Genomic DNA, 18,761 nt, shown 5'->3' with positions numbered 1-18,761 from the left:
AGCAGGCAAGCCTCAGTTACAATACAAGCCCAGTAGCAAAAAAAAAAAATACAGAAAGAAAAAATAAACGAACCAAGACTAACACAAATGTGTGAGACCAGGAAGGCCTCAAGTGAAACTGAGATGTTGAGTAAGAGCTGATCATTGGACATCATGGAAGGAAATGAGACATAGTTCAGCTATGAATTGGAACAACACAGATGAGCAGATGTCAACATGAGATCAGTAGATACTGCTTAGGATGACTTTTAGGATTGATATTGGCCTCTTTTCTGAGTGTTAAAATGACATTTAGATGTTAATAGAGGGCTGAATAAACTATGAGAACATGGTCAAGAACTCAAAGATGGAGCAGCCAAGGATGGAGAGATGACCTACAGTTATCTAGTATTTATCTGGGCTCTGGTGGCTCAAGCCTGTAATTCTGTTCCAGAGGCTGAGGTCTGTGGATCACATTTGACACTAGCTCAAGCAGGAAAGTCTGTGAGTCTCATCTCCAATTAAATAGGAAAAAGCTGGAAGTGCAACTGTTGCTCAAATGGTAGAACACCAGCCTTGACCATAATAAGCTCAGGGACAGCACCAGGATCAGCACTAAAATACAGTTCTTTCTGAGTGCCTGTGGCTTACTTTTGTAATTCTAGCTACTCAGGCTGAGACCTAAGGATTATGGTTCAGAGCTATCCAGGGCAGGAAGTCTGTGCCTTTGAAAATAACCATTAAGAACCTGAAAGTGGAACTATGGTTCAAGTGTTAGAGCTTTAGCCTTAAGTAAAAAAGCTCAGGGACCGTGTCCAGGCCCTGAGTTCAACCCCAGGACTGGCGCACATGTACAAAATTCTTAATTTACCACGCAAGTATTCCTTGTGTTTTTTCTATGTTAGTTCTTGAAGAGAGTAAAAATCTGATTTTCCCTTTAGGAAAATAGTAATACTTTTTAAGTGACTAAGCAATTTCTATGCCACTCTCCTATCTTCCACCAGATGGACCTCTTTCAATTTTTCTCTGCCCTTTCTGTTTCCCTTTTAAAGTATATGTAGCTCTCTTTTTTCAGCTTTCTCTTTATTCAGAAAAATCAATAGTATGGAAGCTCCTTCAGTAACATTTGTATTGAGAGCTTGCAAAGTTTATATGTATTGGAAGAGTAATTAATTATTCTCTTAAGTTTCTTTTTCCCTTTTACACTTCTAGAAAGAATATAAAAAGACAACAGTGTGAAGCTATTGTTGGAGCCCAGTGTGGCAGTGCAGTGTTAAGGGGAGCCCATATCTATGTTCCAGGAATTGTGTCAGCTTCAAAATGTAAGTGTAAGGCCTATTAGGGTCCTCTAAATGTCATGTGAAAGTATTACATTTTCTCTCAGGTGTATTTACCCCAAGCTTTGGATATAGTGTAGCTAGGATATGAAATGATGACTAACAAATTGGGCATATGTTAAAGCTTTCTGTGAATTTCTTTTTCTGCCTACTATCTGTCATATTTGTTGAGGGAATCAGTACTGATGGCATTAGATGGTGGTGAAGTACATTCTGAATTCTTGACTCTGCCACCTTAAAACCTCAGACCACTGTCCTTTAAGCTGTGAGAGTTGCATCTAGAAGCTACACTGAGGTGAAACTTGATAATTATTTATCGTGTTGATAATTATTTAAGCTGTGAGAGTTGCATCTAGAAGCTACACTGAGGTGAAACTTGATAATTATTTATTCATCTTGTTGATAATTATTTAAGCTGTGAGAGTTGCATCTAGAAGCTACACTGAGGTGAAACTTGATAATTACTTATTCATCTTGTTGATAATTATTTATTCATCTTGTTGATGACACGTTACGCAGTAGGTTAGTCCCTGCCTGGCTGTGACTGAGTCATTTGATGTGAAATAAGGAAACACTGGTTTTGATGTGATAGAACTTTGTTCAGTCTCTTGGCCTCAACTTGTGTATGAAGTATATACCTTGATTCACATAAGAACGGGAAAATGATTGCTATAGGCTTGATCTTTGTTTTAGTATGGCTTGCAAACTGATAATTTTATTTTATTTATTTTTTTTACTTTTTTATTGTAATGTATAGAGGAGTTACAGTTATATTTGTAGATAGTAGGTGCATTACTTCTCACACATTCATATCCCTTAAATTTTTGGGGGGTCTGTCGTGGGGCTTGAACTCTGGGCTTGGGTGTTGTCTCTGAGCTCTTCGGCTCAGGGCTACCACCCTACCCTTGAGCCACAGCCCCACTTCCAGTTTTCTAGTGGTTAATTGGAGATAAGAGTCTCTGTAGAGCACAAGCTGGCTTTGAACCACGATCCTCAGATCTCAGCCCCCTGTGTAACTAGGATTATAGGTGTGAGTCACTGCGCCCAGCTTTCAGGAGCTTTTTGAGGCATGCAGGTGTACATTGAGTAACCATTTGAAGGCGACTTTCAGCTTTTTTAATATTGAGCCAAGCTATCAAGGCTTACATGAAATCTTTTAGGCAATGTTAGATTTGGAAGACGTTCAGATAAGAATGCCCTGCTACTCTGTTGCTTTTTCACACACAAAAAAATTCTTTCATGAATTAGGAAGTATTTGTGAGCTGAGAGTTCTGTGCGTGATCTTACTGAAATAACAAACAGATTTAAACTGGTCATATCTACCATGGATGTCTTTGGAGTAGATATCCAGCCTAGTTTTGAGGATTTCTCACTGTTCTACAAAAGGGTAGAGTAGTGTAACTTGATTCTCTTTTCCCTCTAGTTATGAAAGCTGGCGATGTTGTTTCCGTATACTCTGACATTAAAGGAAAATGTAAGAAAGGAGCCAAAGAATTTGATGGAGAAAAAGTGTTTCTTGGAAATGGCATTTCTAACCTAAGTCGCAAAGAAATCTTCAATGGGCTACCTGAACTGAAGTATGTCACCACATGATAATAGGGAATAAGTATTCTTCTTGTGATTCCAGACAATTTAAAGCAATGTAAAAAGGTCTTATGTTGTATTATGTGAATACTAATTTTGGTATAAATTCAGCTGGAAAACATGGACTCCTTTTTATCATTTTCAGAAAAGTCCTTTAAGATCAAAAGTGATTAAAAACCTTCAGTAATGACCTGGTAATATAGCTCAGTGGCTTGTGAGTGGCTTGAGGGCCTTTGTTTGATTCCCAGTATTGCTCCCTTTCCCCCCAAAAAAATCCACCAACACCCCAAACACTCAAGCAACCAGTCTTACTGTAGATGCCAAATAATTGTACTTGTCCTTTTGAATTTTAATTATTGATAAATTTTTGTATGGGTAAAGAGCAATGTTTATCTTGGTAAAGAATTAGATTGTTTTCTTCTGGTTGTGGGGCTTGAATTTGGGGCCTGTTTGCTGTCCCTGAGCTTTGCGCTGAAAGTAAGCACTCTATACCACTTTGAGCCACAGTGCTACTTACAGTTTTCTGGTGGTTAACTGAATCACAATCCTTAGATCTCAGCTTTCTGAGTAGCTAGTACTTGGCTTATGTAATTTTTTTTTTTTTTTTGGTGGGGGGGTAGTCCTGGGCCTTGAAGTCAGGGCCTGGGCACTGCCCTTAAACACTTTTTTGCTCAAGGCTAGCGCTCTACCACTTCGGCTACAGCAAGCACCACTTCTGGCTGTTTCTGTGTATGTGGTACTGAGAAATTGAACCCAGGCCTTTGTGCATGCTACACTCTAGGCCCCAACCTAGATGTTTTAGTTCTCTGAATTTGTTGAAAAAAAATTGAAATTGTAGCTTGAAGATAAAGGGCCAGATGCACTGGTTTGCTCTTATAATCCCACCTGCTTGGGAGACAAAGATTTTGAGGCTTGTGGTTTAAGGCCAAGCAGAGCAGGACAAAAAGGTGAGACTTCAGTACAAACAAGCTAGGCCTGGTGAATCAGTCTATGATTCCAGTTATGCAGGAAAAATAGATAAGAGGGTAATTGAGTTGATATGTAAAAAAATCTAAAAGAACTGTTAGTGTAGCTTTAGTGGTCCTATATTTGTATAGCACATGCAAGGCCATGAGGTCTAACTATAGTCACTAATTTTTTTTTTAAATTTAAATACAAGTAAGTACTCGAGAGCTAGTATTCATGAGTGTTAAATGGCAAAAGTATGTGCAATTGTTCAAGCTAAATTAAAATCGGCTCTAAATCATCTCTGGTTGTTAGTCACTCTGAGTAAATTAAGTCAATGGATGGATTAGGCTCTCATTTTACTGTTTTTGTCACTTTGTTTCAGGAATGCTGTAGAGAACTATTACTTCAAAGTTGACAGTTGAAATAGACATGCAAGAATTTGAAGTGATATTTAGAACTGTATCATAGCCTTGATTCCTGGGACAATTTTTTTTTTAATGTTGCTGCAATTCTCTGTATAAGAGCAATGCTCTTAAGAAGCAGATTTTTGGTATTCCCTAGTCTAGAACACTTCTGAATATGGAAGTAGAAGGCAGCCTTTTTTTTTTTTCCTAGTGTTGGCTTTGTTTTTGTGCTCTCTGTGCTTTAGTGGTCACTGGCCACTGTATTATCCTGTGTCCTTGTCCTTCCTGGATTCAGCTCTACTGCCACTCTTCAAGTGGGACAGAGGGAAAAATAGTCATCCTGGGATTGTAGCACTCCAGGCCTCTTACTGTGAAAACCACAGGAAAGGGAACACAGTGTACAATTGTCATTGCTCAACGTCAATGTGCTGTTGAATATCTTTTTTAAAGGACAGAATACAGTATAAACTCAATCTTTCACAAAATGGTTCTTGATTGGAAAAGCTAGTAACAGTAACCATATTCAGGTGCAGAAGGTCAAATGAATCATTCAAAAAACCAGGTGGGCTTTGCTTTATAATTTATTCAGGTCTCTCAAGATCTCTTGCGTAAATGAAGTTCTTAGATTTGCTGATGGGCCATTTATACTTTATCTTCAGATAAAAACTGAAAAATCTCACAGGACTACACATTTCTAGGAAAAGTAGTTAAACAAGTGTCATATTCCTAAAAACATATACTTTGTGATTTATATAAACTAATAATAAATTTGTCATTTTCAGGGGTGTAGGTATAAGAATGACAGAACCCATCTATCTCAGCCCTTCATTTGACAATGTACTGCCCAGTTACTTGTTTTTACAGGTAAGTTTTTTTTGAGAGTAAAATATTCAGTGACATTACAATATCAGCAAATTCAAATTTAAGTATTTTTTTTTAAATTTCTAACATTCTGTGGTTTATGTATGGTCTGATCTACCTTTGCTTATACAACAAGAGAAGATTTTGTAAACATTTCTTTGTTTCATTTTTCTATATTGATCTTTATAAACTTTTTTTTTTTTGGTTGGTTATGGGAGTTGAACTCTGGGCTTGGGTGTTGTTGTCCCTGAGCTCTTCAGCTCAATGCTACTACCCTACTCCTTGAGCCACAGCACCACTTCCAGTTTTCTAGAGGTTAATTGGAGATAAGAGTCACAAGGACTTTAGTGCTTTGAACTGCCATCCTCAGATCTCAGCCTCCTAAGTAGCTAGGATTATAGGCATGAGCTACCGTGCCCAGCTTTTATAAACTTTTGGAGACACAGTCTCAACATGTATCCATGCTAGCCTCTTAATTTTTTATTCTTTTGTCTAGTTCCTGACAATTACAAATGCCAGTTCCTACTGTAATTACAAATGCCAGTTATTACTGCAGCACTTTATGTTCTAGTTCAAACTTTTTTTTATGTCTGTTCAAAGATGATTTAGTACATATTAAAATTGCAGCTTTCCATTTCAGGATGTCAGTCCCTAAATAACAATTGATGTATATGTAAATGTCTATTTGTAATTTTGAATAGTTTTACTGCTATCAGATTTTTATTTTATTTTATTTTTGCATTTTTTTATTGTAATTAGTAAAAGGGTTACATGATATTTGCCAGATAGAAGGTGCATTAATTCACGTACATTGATACCCTTTCACATGTCTTGGTACCCATTTCCCTCCCCCCTGCTATCAGATTTTTATGAGGTGATTGTGTTTCAGTCAACATTTCCTTTGCCTTTTTTTAGTTATATAAGTTCATGTACATTAGCTCATTTGATTTTTTTTTTTTCCCCAGTTGGTTGTGGGGCTTGGACTCTGGGCCTGGGTGCTGTCTTCTGAGCTCTTCAGCTCAGGGTTACAGCCCTACCCCAGGGCTTAGGCATTGTACATTAGCTTATTTGATTTTTTTTTTTTTTTTTTTTGGCCAGTCCTGGGGCTTAAAACTCAGGGGATTATGGTTCAAACCCAGCCTGGACAGGAAAGTTCATGAGACTGTTATCTCCAGTTATTCTCCAAACAGCCAGAAGTGGAGCTGTGGCTCTGAGTGAAGCCCTAGCCTCCAGTGCAAGCTTAGGAACTGGGCTAAAGCCCTAAGTCTGACACATTAAAAAAAAAAAAAAAAAAAAAAAGTGGAATGTTTAAAATTTCACTATTCTCTAATTCTTGCAGATATAAAGACTGACAGATGGTTTCACATTTATAAATAATGGTATTCGAGTTTGTGGAATTTGAGATTAAGCAGTTTTGCCTTTTCAAATAAACACAAACGAAATACAACTGCTGATGAAAAGACAACAAAAGTGTTTGGATTGAGAGGCATTATTCAGATCTGAGCACTTTTCAGAAAGCTTCAAATTACCTAGATGGATCATGTGTTGAGTGCCTGCCTAGTAACAAGTTCCACGCTGGGAAGGCTTGTCTCAAACGTTTCAAATCATTCCAGTGATAGAAGTTCCTTTTGCTTTTAGGTGTCAGCTTCTAGGCTTTTCTAGAGCTAAGTAGCATAGCTATGCATCATTTTCATTATGGTTTCAGGTTTAATATCATCTAATCTAAAGGATATAAGCCAGGTGCTGGTGGCACACACCTGTAATCTTTGGTGACTCAGGAGGCAGAGATCTAAGGATCAAGATGCAAAGCCAACCTGGGCAGGAAAGTCCATGAGACCTTTATCTCTTAATTAACCACAAGAGAACTGGGAGTGGTTCAAAGTGATAGAGTGCTAGCCTTGAGCAAAATAACTTAGGGATAGTTTCCAGGCCCTGAGTTCAAGCCCCACAACCGTAAAAGAAAAGACAGGGGCCTTGTGGTTGAATGCTTGCCTAGCATGCAAGAACCTTGGGTTTGATTCCTCCGAGCCCCCATACACAGAAAAGCCGTGGCTCAAGTGGTAGAGTGCTAGCCTTGAGAAGGATCAAGGACAGTGCCCAGGCCCCGAGTTCAAGTCCCAGGATTAGCAAAACTCCCCGAAATCCTAAGGCGTTTTATGTGCCTATACAGAGAATCCTGATTTCTCTCAATTTTTTTAGTTTCTTCACACTAGTAATTGGCACTCTAGAATAAGATGGTATGCATCAAACCACTATGAACATTAAAGAAATATACGTCTCTGGGGAATGAGATTTGTTAAGTAATGTTTTTGAGAATGATTTTAGAATTAGAGTTGAGTTTTAGATTCTGAATGATACTACAGTGAAAATCTTATAGTGTGATGAAATATTTGTCAATATTTAGAAACTAATTCGAGGCTGAGGTGGGATGCTCACTTCAGCATTTAATTTGGAGATGACATACTGATACTTTATCTTTAAAAAAATGTCAGTTTTTAGAAAAAATGTCAGCTTCGTACATTTATTCATAACATTAGTATTTTACATATACAGTATGTTGCACCCAGATGTTGGATATGTCAGTTTTTCCTTCATGTACTTTCTCTTCCAGGTTCTAGCCCAGAATCCCATACTGCATTTAACTCTTATGTCCCTTACTTAGCTTTCGTTGTGATAATGGTTCTGTCTTTCCTTGTTTATAAAGACCACCAAATTTTGAAACTTAAGATATTTTGTAGAGTATTCCTTACTTCGGCTTGTCTGATGTTCTCATGGTTAGTTTGAGGCTTCTGATTTTGGTGGAAAACACACAGATGAAAGATGCCTTTGTATTTATTTGGAGATTGTGGTTCAATGGGTGTGGGGTGGGTATAAGGAATCTATTTTTCACCTATGTATTTTGAACTTCACAAGAATATTGTAACATGTAATCAGGTTTGGAAGTGACTATATAGGAAATGTCAGCTTTTAGGATTTCTTTCCCTAAGAACATAAGGAGTATGTTTTTCATATTACACATTGGGTGCTGTGGTTAAGTAATTTTTAAGCATTATGGAATTGAATCTTGTTCTTTTAGCTCGATTCTTTATAGTGAATTCTCACTTACTGTCTATAATTATCTTCTGTTTCCTCCCATCTTTCCCAAGTAAGACTCTTCTTATTTTGTCTTCAGTTGTATAATATATACAGTTGTCCTGTTTTGGAAACTAACATTTCCTCTGATGTACTTTCACTATTGCTGTTAGCCAAATGTCTTTTTCATTGCCTTTTTGTTACATAAAAAGAACTTGTCATAATTTTTTTAATTGTATTTTATTGTCAGGGTAATGTATAGAGGGGTTACGGCACAATTCTTATACTGTATTACACTTACTATGCTATGCTATCATACTGTCATTGTGGTACAGACATGTAAGCCTAAGGGCAATGATATCTGTAGACACACCATATCCATGTGTCCTCCAGTAATGATGTTCATTTGCTCAATATTTTTTTTTTCTTTACTGTGACTGGGATCTACTTAAGACAGCCTTCCAGTTATTCTCAAGATAGCATCTCCCTAGACTGGATCCTCCTGCATTTATGCTCCTCTGCGATGTGCCACTATACCCAGTCATTGGTTGAGATAGTCTCACAAATTAAACTACCCATGTTGGTCTTAAGCTGCCCTATTAGCTAGGATTATAGGTTTGAGCCACTCTGTCTGGCTCATTTTGATCACCTTACAAAGATCTTTTATTTTTTGCAGAAAATGTATGATTATGATTTTTCCTTTGTGTAGTCAGTAATCTGTAGGAGGTACTTTAAAAATTATTCAGGGGCCGGGAGTTTGGCCTAGTGGTTAAAGTGCTTGCCTAGCATGCATGATGACCTGGGTTCCATTCTTCGGTACCACGTACATAGAAAAAAAAGCCAGAAGTGGTGCTGAGGCTCAAGTGGTAGAGCTCTGGCCTTGAGAAAGTCCAAGGACAGTGATCAGGCCCTGAGCTCAAGCCCAGGACTGGTAAAAAAAAAAAAAAAGTCTCATAGAGGGCCGGGAGTTTGGCCTTGTGGTAGAGTGCTTGCCTAGCATCCATAAAGACCCGGGTTTGATGCCTCAGTACCACATACATAGAAAAAAGCCAGAAGTGGTGCTGAGACTCATGTGGTAGAGCTCTACCCTTGAGAAAGTCCAAGGACAGTGCTCAGGCCCTGAGCTCAAGCCCACAACTGGCAAAAAAGAAAAAAAAAAAAAATTCAAGGGTTGGGGGCGTGGCCTAGTGGTAGAGTTTGTGCCTAGCATACATGAAACCCTGGATTCAATTCCTCAGTACCTCATACAGGGAAAAGGCTAGAAGTGGTACTGTGCCTCAAGTGGTAGAGCATTGACCTTGAGAAAGCCCAAGGACATGCCCAGGCCCTGAGTTCAAGCCCTGGGACTGAAAAAAAAAATTATTCAAAGGTAGTCATTGTTGTTTTAAAAAATACTACCTTTCCAACCTAGGCAGGAAAGTCTGAGAGACTCTTTATTTCCAATTAAGCACTAAAAAAGAAAGCTGGAAGTAGGGTTATGACTCAAGGAGTAATGCATTAGCCTTGAGCAAAAGACCTCATGGTCAGAGTCCAAACCCTGAGTTTAAGCCCCAGGACTGGCTCCCTACCCCCTACCCTCCCCCCCAAAAAAAGAAAAAAGGCTACCTATTCACTCTCTACATTTCCTAGCTGCTATTCAGTATTTTAATGTAAGATCCTTCTTTTCTTCTCTGCTTATTTATTAACTCAGAAGTTTCTGAATCTGAATTCATTGCTGACATTGTCCTAAATTTAACCTGCTAGGAGTCTATTTTTCAATTTCAGTTTGTTGATGTAGGTTTGTAGTGCTTGATATTGAACCCAGGGCCTCATAAAAGCAGGTCTGCAAGCAATCTACCACAACACAGCTCCTTTTGTTTCAATTTGGATTATGCAAAACAATATTCATAAATTTTATCTACAACTGTAATAACAATCTTAGAGAGTTTGTTAAAATGAAAATTAATATAGCTGAGTAGATGCTAAGATTTTATATCTCTTAAAAAATTCTCAAAAGATTTGAATCCTTCTGATGGGAGGATCACACTTGAATTAGGAATCTTTTTAATTTTTTTTGCCAGTCCTGGGGCTTGAACTCAGGGCCTGAGCACTGTCGTTGGGCTTTCCTCAAGGCTGGCACTCTACCACTTGAGTCACAGCACCATTTCTGGTTTTTCTGTGTATGTGGGACTGAGGAATCAAACTTGGATCTTTATGCATGCTAGACAAGCACTCTAGCACTGGGCCAAGTCCCACCCCTTGAATTAGGAATCTTTTTTATCACGGTACCATATATTTTATAGGATAGAAGTATTAATTTATGTAAATGTTACTGTGCAGATTTTCATAGATCCTTATTGTATTAAATATCTTATTGTAGATATCTTCTTAGTCTCTATTATATTTCACTTAAAAATGCCAACAAGTTTGATGCTTTTACTTAGAGGGTTATTAGTGATGGACTGAATGTAGGGTATCTAATGGGCTGTGAAAGTATTTAATACCAAGCCTAGAAAATAAATCATGTTTTCCCAACAGCTTGATGAATTTATTTCCTCTTACAAATAGGGTTGCTAATCCTACTGTTTTTGAGAATTAGGTCTTTTCTCTCTCCAAACCTCACAAACTCTTCCAGCTGTAAGATGAGTCTAGAGACCTGGTTTTTTTTTTTTGTTGATTTGTTTTGTTTTTGATTTCATCTTTTTTGTTTTTCATGTAATTCTCCTAAACTAGACTAGTTTCATTTTGAACATAAGACACTATCTTTGTTGGCCTTCAAACTTATCTGTAAAAATTTGTGGATAAAAGGCCAGGCACTCAGCCTGTTTCAGTGGCTCACATCTGTAATCTACTCAAGAGGCTGAGATCTGAGGATTGCAGTTCAAAGCCAGCCCAGACATGAAAGTCTGTGCGATTACTATATCCAGAAAATCAGAAGTGGCACTGTGATTCAAGTGGTAGAGTGCTAGACTTGAGCTAAAGAGCTCAAGGACAGCACCTAGGCTTCAGTTCAACACCCCCAACCAAAAAAAAAAAATTGTGGGTATGAAAATGCTGAATCATGAGCTAGAATCTTCATGTAAAATAATACTCTAAATTGGTAGGTATCTTCTCCTGGTCTGAGGGATGTCTTTAGTTACTATGTCCTTTGCTGTGCAGAAACTTTCAGTTTGATGTAATCCCATCTGACAAGAGCCTAATATCCAAAATATACAAGGAGCTCACAAAACCCCTCCTCTTCCAGAAACAAAGTCACTAAATGGGCAAAGGAGTTATGAGACTGTTTAGATGTAGTAGTAAGAATGACCAACAAAACACATGAGGAAATGCTTACTGTCCCTAGCCATAAAGGAAACCAGGTCTAAACAGCATTGACATTCCATCTCACACCAGTAAGACTGGCCAGCATTGAGAATTTGAACAATAACAAATGCTGGTGAGAATGTGGGCAGAAAGGAATTCTATTTCACTGATGGTGGGAATGTAAACTACTACTAGTTCCTCAAAAATAATATAGAACTACTCTGACATAGAACCCATACCACTTCTGGGCATTTATTATTACAAGTAAGAATACAGTAAAGAAGCTGGTACATCTGTGTTCATTGCTGCACCATTCACAGTAGCCAAGTATGATAAAGAAAATGATGCTATACAAATACAATGTGATTTTATTCATGCATTAGAAAGAATAAGGTGTCATTTGCTAGGAAATGTGTGGATCTAGAACAAATGTTAAGTGGAGTAATCCAGACTCAGAGAGCCATGGCACATATTTTCTCATGTGGAAGCTATGTTTAAAATATAGCTGTGCATGATAACATCTCTGCCGGGCTCTATACATTTACGCACAAAGTGACTAAAGCAAATGAACTTAGGACAGGAACCCAAAAAGCACAACTGGTCTGAGACGCAGGGTGTATGTGTGTGTGTTTGTATGTATAAGACTGAGTCCAGGAGGCTTTGAACTTGACACTTTGTCTCAGCCTTCTGAGCCCGGAGATGATAGTTGTATACCATTACATCTAATTTCAAAGGCTACTTTATATTCTGATTCTAAAATGATTTAAAATTATTGATTGTTGAGATGATTTTCTTACAGAATTTGCCATCTGATGATTTTCTTACAGAATTTGCCATCTGCTATAGTAACTCATGTCCTGAATCCTCAACCTGGAGAGAAGATCCTAGATATGTGTGCAGCACCAGGAGGCAAAACAACTCATATTGCATCACTAATGCATGATCAGGTAAGACTTTTCTAAACATGTAGCAAATTTCACTGGTTAGGATGGAACATAAATGTTCATCATCTAATTTACTTCAATTTAATCTAAAATGAATATGATTTATGTAAATCGCTAGGGCGGGTTCAGTAGACAGTTACTTGTGAAGACTGCCTGAAGATTTTTGTGAGCTCTTTGCTTGCTAATACAGAATTGTTTTGTTGTTGTTGTTGATTTGGGGCTTTTTTTTTTTTTTTTTTTTTGCCAGTCCAGGGCTTGGGCTCAGTGCCTGAACATTGCCCTTGGGTTTTCTCAAGGCTAGAGCTCTACCTCTTGAGCCACAGCACCACTTCTGGCTTTTTTCTATGTATGTAGTACCGAAGAATCGAACCTGGGTCCTTGTGCATGCTAGGCAAACACTACCACTAGGCCAAACTCCCAGCTCACTAATACAGAATTGTTTATTCCCAAAGCTAACTTCAAAATACTTAAGAGCTTTTCATGTTCTTAATTATTCAGATTTGTACTTAATTCTAGGAAACTAAAAAGTAATTTAAACCACCCAAGCAGAAATGCTTGAGTCAATAGTGTATCCCAAGTTTTGTGTTTGCTTTTTATTTTGTGTTTAGTAGTTAACCCAGTTTTCATATCAATGCAACTTTCAGGCTTGTACAGATATAATGTAATATGTAAATACATATGTGTAGAATGTTTATGAATTTTGGTTGAGTAGTTGGAGCTTTTGTGGCCCAGCTTTTTTCAAACTGTTATCCTCAGTTCTCAGCCCCCAGAGCAGCTAGAATTTCAGGCATGTGTCATCAGCTCCCAAATAAGATTTGTTTTTTTAGTTGTAGGTAGGCGTTCTCAAAAGTCATTCAAGGCAGTATCCAAGTCATTGTAGCTTTGTAATTACTCTTAAGTAATAACGATGTTTGTATCCTAATGAAAGTAGATCAGTTAAGAAGAGAAATTCATAGTGCCAGGAGTAATGAGAATAATTTCTATAATAATCTTTGTGTAGGTGAGATAGGCTAGGAATTGATGCACAATGGCTTTCAGTAGTAGGTGGAGATTTTTGAGTAGATCCATTTTTGATCAATGTAATGGTAATTGTAAGGATTTACAAGCATTTTTAAAAAGTGAAAAAATTGAAGGTTAATTATGTGTTAATTATGTAAAGACTTCTGATGAAAGCATCACCTTAAATGTTATCTAACTTTAACCCTATAGTAATTTATGAAATATTCAGTGTTCTAAGCAGAGAGGATAAAATATGTAAATATGTAAAAATTGGTGGTGGTATTTTGTTGTTTATATTACTGAGTTTTGAACTCAGACCTTGATATTTGTTTAACTGGTGTTCTGTCTCAGAGCTACACACCTCCAGCCATATTTCTGCTAGTTAATTGAAAAATGAGTGTTGAGAAATTTTCTCACTGGGCTATGGGCCCCAAACCCTGATTCTCTAAGATGTCAGCCTTCTGAGAGCTAAGATTAAGGTTGTGAGAACCACTGCTGCCTAAATTTTCTTTCAGGTGGTGGGGTTGAGTGCAAGATGTGCGTGCTAAGCAAGGGTCCTCTACTGAGTCACACCACTAACCCCTGGATGCTTTATTTCCTGTAGTAAAAAAAGTCTTTCTGAGCACTGTCCTTGGGTTTTCTCAATGTTAGAGCTCTACCACTTGAGCCCCAGCACCACTTCTGGCTTTTTCTATGTATGTGGTACCCAGGCCCAATCCCAGCCCCAGGCTTCTACATTTGTAAAGTACCCTGCAGCCAGGTGAAGTTTTTCTTGTCTCATAGTATATTTTATCCTTTTTGGTTTTTAGCTACTTTTCATGTTCCACACACTGTATATCTGCATATATGTGTGTGTACACATGTACACACAAATATATATATTTATTGGTTTGCATTCAGGGTCTGTACTTGCTAGGCAACAGCTCTAGAACCCTGCCTCTAGCCATTAACTGTTTAAATTGTTTCTCTGCTTATCAAGGTATTATCTGTGTAGTCCTAGTGGTATCTAGGAATATTACTAACAAGTTTTCTGTATTGTCATTTATTACCAGTGATACAGACAGGAAACATATGTAGATGATATGTACATACACATATATCTATATATATGTGTATACAAATAAACTTTGTATATATACATATGTGTGTGTGCGTATGTGTGTGTGTGTGTGTGTGTCTGTGACAATAGCAAGAAAATACATGGAATAGCCAGTCTTCTTTCTGTAATCTCATACATAGTACATGTCTGTGTCTCTGTCTCTGTGTCTCTGTGTGTCTGTGTCTTGGTCTTGGTCTTGAAAGGTCCTGGTGCTTGAACACAGGGCCTAGGTGTTGTCCCTGAGCTGCTTTTGCTCACTGTTAGTGCTGTATCATTTGAGCCAGTCACTTCGATCCTTTTCTGAGTGGTTTATTATAGGTAAGAGTATCACTGGCTTTCCTGCCCAGGTTGGCTTTACATTGCAATCCTCCGATCTCATTCTCCCCTCAGTAGATAGGGTTACAGGCATGAGCAACCATCCCCCAGCCCTAGTTTCTTAGTATATTTTAAAGTATCACATGGATGTCACAATATGTTAAAAGTGTATTTCTTTATTTCTGACTTGAATGAAGTGTTACATTCAACTTATCTGCGTATCTCTTTAGAAAATTTTGCTATAATGCAAGGGATATTTTTCTGGCACTAGATATCAGCATGAATTTATATGAATAACTTGATAATGTTAAAATGATCAGTTTTATAAGTAATGTTCACTTCCATATAAAGGTTCACGCTCTATGCTCTTCCAAAGGTGATTGGGTCACATCAAATTGGTGATTTTTTTTCTTTTCTTCTTGTTTTAGAGCTTGAACTCGAGACCTGGTCATTGTCCCTGAGCTTTTTTGCTCAAGAAAATGCTCTATCAAGTCAGCCACAACTCTCATAGGCTTTCTTAAGGAGGTTGGCTTTGATCCTGGGTAGCTAGCATTGCAGGTGTGAGCCACTGGTGTCTGGATCACATGGGTGATTCTTGGTTTGCTTTTGTTTTTGAAAGATCATGGGGCTTGAACTGTGGGCCTGGACACTGTCTCTGATCTCCAGCTCAAGGCTACTTCTCTACCACTTGAGCCACAACGCTACTTCCGGTTTTCTGGTGGTTAATTGGAGATAAGAGTCTCAAGGACTTCATCCCAAGCTGGCTTTGAACTGGGATCCCCAACTCTCAGCCTCCCAAGTAGCTAGGATTACCAGCGTGAGCTACTGTGCCTGGCTCAAATAAGTGATTCTTATTATTACCTTCAAAGAATGTTTTTTAAATTTCTTGTCAAGATTGAGAACACTTTTCAGTTTTCATTTGTGTTGAATAAAATAGAGTAGCTACCACTACAAAGATTCTTCATAGAACATGTCATGAATATCTTGCAGGGAGTGAACCAAGCTAAGGGAGCAAGGTGGAAAGAGGGTGATTGGGGAGATGAAGATGAACTGCATTATGTGCTTGTATGAAAATAGAATAATAAACCCATTAAGATTGTTAATAATATAAAAATAGAGCAATGGAACAAATTAAAATTGTAAAAAAGAAAAAAAAGTGGGAAGGAGGAAATGAGAGGCTTGTCTTATCAGAGTACTTCTAACCTCAGTACAGTTAAAATATACTAATAAACATACTGGTTATAATATTAATTGGCAAGATGTGTGCATTTTTTAAATGGAAGATTAAGTATTTGGCATCAATTGAATTTTTCTTTGTCTTTACAGTGCTGTAGACAACTCCTAGACAACGTAATATATATGTGCTTATTGAATTTAGCTTTACTAATAGGAATACAAGAAAAGTGGAGAAGAGCCTAAATATGAAATAGTTTTTTTTAAAGAATTTATTAATGTTGATTTTTACATCATATTTTAAATGATAAGTTTAACATACAAGTGCTCAAGGAGGCAATCTCTATTTACAATCACTGGGACTTAGTATTTAGAACTTAATCACAATTAGGCAAAGGGTTTGTATGTCATAGAAACATTAATTTATGAAATAAAACATGTCTATAGAGTCATAGGTTTTTATGTCTATATAGTTACGTTTGTATTTCCATTACCATGTCCATAGCTTTGGGTATGCAGTTACTGAGTCCTTGCTCTTGTACTCTTTGGATTTAATAGCCACATATTAAGGATACCATGCGCCTTTTGTTCCTTAGGTCTTGACTTGTCTCACTCAACATGATTTGCTCTAGATTCATCCACTTCCCTGAGAATGCCATTATTTTATCTTGTCTGTTGGCTATGTAGAATTCCATTGTGAAAGTTTTTTTTTTTAAATGTTTATGACTGTTTTGGATTTACACTTTATTTTTTTTTTAGGGAGAAGTAATAGCCCTGGATAAAATATCCAGTAAAGTAGAAAAAGTAAAACAGAATGCTTCATTGTTAGGACTGAATTCTATCAAGGCATTTTGTTTTGATGCAACAAAGGCACTTAAGCCTGATATAATTGAGGATCCATCAGGTGAGTTAAATTTTATTTTTTTATTCTTTTCAACTGAAAAATAGAATACATTTATGTGATTTAATGGAATGCTTTGATTTAAATATATATGTAATGTGTTCAAAACAAGCTAAGATCTGCCAATTCTTGTGATGAAATATTTGAAATATTTGTGATGAATATTTGAATATTTCAGTAATTGTGAAATATAATGTATGTACATCACTACTGGTTTCAAGCATCTGTGCATTAGCTCTCAAACACTCCTCTTGTCTATCTGACTATATACACATTTCTTTTAATGTACTGGGATTTGAACTTGAGGGCTTGAGCCATGCCTCCACCCGTTTTTTTACTACTGGTTGTTTTGAAGATAGGATCTCACTTCCGGCCTAAGCATGTACCTGGATTGTCATCCTCTTAGCTAAGATGACAGGTGCACATCACCATACCTACTTTTTTCCATTGAGATGGAGTCTCACACTTTTCTTTGCAGACTAGTCTGATCCTTAATCATCCTGATCTTAGCCTCCAAGTAGCTAGGATAACAGCTGAATGCCACCATGACATTCAGTTTCTTTCATTGGGAGACTGATAAGCTTCTGCCTGGGTTGGCCGGTCTCAGACCATGAGATTACTTTCTCAACCTCCGAAGTCCTAGGAGTGCAGCTGGCACTCAACTTGAAACTGTTCTTTTTGGACAGTATTTCCAGTTCTCTTCTTTCCCTTCCTTCCTCTCTGGTAACCACTATTATGCTTGTTAGATTCTAAAAGCAGGTGATAATGTCTTTTTGGGTGCTTGGCTTGTTTCACTTAGTGTAAGGTCTTTCAGGTTCATTCATGCTTTTGAAAAATAACAGAATTTCCCTCTGTTTAAAAGCAAAACACTGTGCATAAGTACCACATTTTATTTTATTGATGGTTAATGAATACATTATTCTGTAACGTGTATGGTGAATAATGTTGTAAAGAACATGAGCACGCACAACCTTTCAATATATCAGTTTTACTTCCTTTGCATATACCTACTGTAGTGAAATTTCTGACTCCTGTGGTTTTCATTGTTGAAAAGCTCTGCTATGCCAGGGGTCAGTGGCTCATGCCTGTAATTCAGTACTCAGGAGGCTACGGTCTGAGGATCACAGTTTAAAGCCAGCCCTGGGCACAAAAGGCCCCTGAGACTCTTAACCTCCAATTAACCACCCGAAAACCAGAGGTGGTGCTGTGGTTCAAAGTGATAGAGCAATAGTTGTGAGCTGAAGAGCTCAAGGGCAGCACCCAGGCCCAGAGTTCAAGCCCCAGGACAAAACAAAACAAAACAACAAAACAACTCTACCATTTTCTATTACCTCTGTCTTAATGTACATTCTTACCAAGAATATTCCTTGTCAATGCTTTCATTGTTTTTTTCTTTTGGTGTTTTGCCATCTAACATGTCAGGGATTATGTCCTGGCTTTTATTTGTATTTCCCATTGTCTTAATGATGTAAAGCTTTAAAAAAAAAAAATATATATATATATATATATGCCTGCTGGCCATTCCTTCCATTGAAAAGCTGCTGGTTCAAGCCCTTTGACCATGTTTTAATTTTTCTTACTATTGAGTTGTTTTTAGTTCCTTGTGTGTTTGTATATTAATCCCTCATGAGATGGATGGCTTATGAATATTGTCTGTGTGTGATTTTTTTCTCTTATCTTTGTTTCCTGGGCTTTACAAAAGCTTTTTAATTTGTTATAATCAGCTTTATCTTCTGTTGATTGTGCTTTCAGGGTGATACCCAAAAATAATAATGCAAACCAGTGTTTTGAACTTTCTCCTCTTTTTGTTCTTAGATTTAAACATTTTCTGCTTTTCAATCCATTTTGAGTTTACTTTTGTAT

At 37.4% G+C, this 18,761-nt stretch overlaps 1 protein-coding gene across 9 annotated transcripts in view; it reads left to right on the top strand.

The window, feature by feature from the left end:
* Positions 1–18,761, top strand: part of Nsun6 (NOP2/Sun RNA methyltransferase 6) — a 78,614-nt gene that overhangs the window by 9,704 nt on the left and 50,149 nt on the right. For all 9 annotated transcript variants that reach the window (XR_016532706.1, XR_016532707.1, XR_016532705.1 and 6 more), the window contains exons 6-10: positions 1,192–1,301; positions 2,740–2,893; positions 5,035–5,116; positions 12,295–12,414; positions 16,757–16,901. Coding sequence is in view for 2 of the 9 variants with exons in the window: in XM_090318985.1 (XP_090175111.1) it covers positions 1,192–1,301; positions 2,740–2,893; positions 5,035–5,116; positions 12,295–12,414; positions 16,757–16,901 (611 nt within the window). In the remaining 7 variants the exon portion in view is untranslated. The remainder of the gene's footprint in view (positions 1–1,191; positions 1,302–2,739; positions 2,894–5,034; positions 5,117–12,294; positions 12,415–16,756; positions 16,902–18,761) is intronic.

Source organism: Megascapheus bottae, chromosome 26 (assembly GCF_031878675.1).
Source record: "Megascapheus bottae isolate mThoBot1 chromosome 26, mThoBot2.hap1, whole genome shotgun sequence".
Classification (NCBI taxonomy): Eukaryota; Metazoa; Chordata; class Mammalia; order Rodentia; family Geomyidae; genus Megascapheus; species Megascapheus bottae.
The sequence above is the reverse complement of the archived record's forward strand: the minus strand, read 5'-3'. Positions and strand labels throughout refer to the sequence as shown.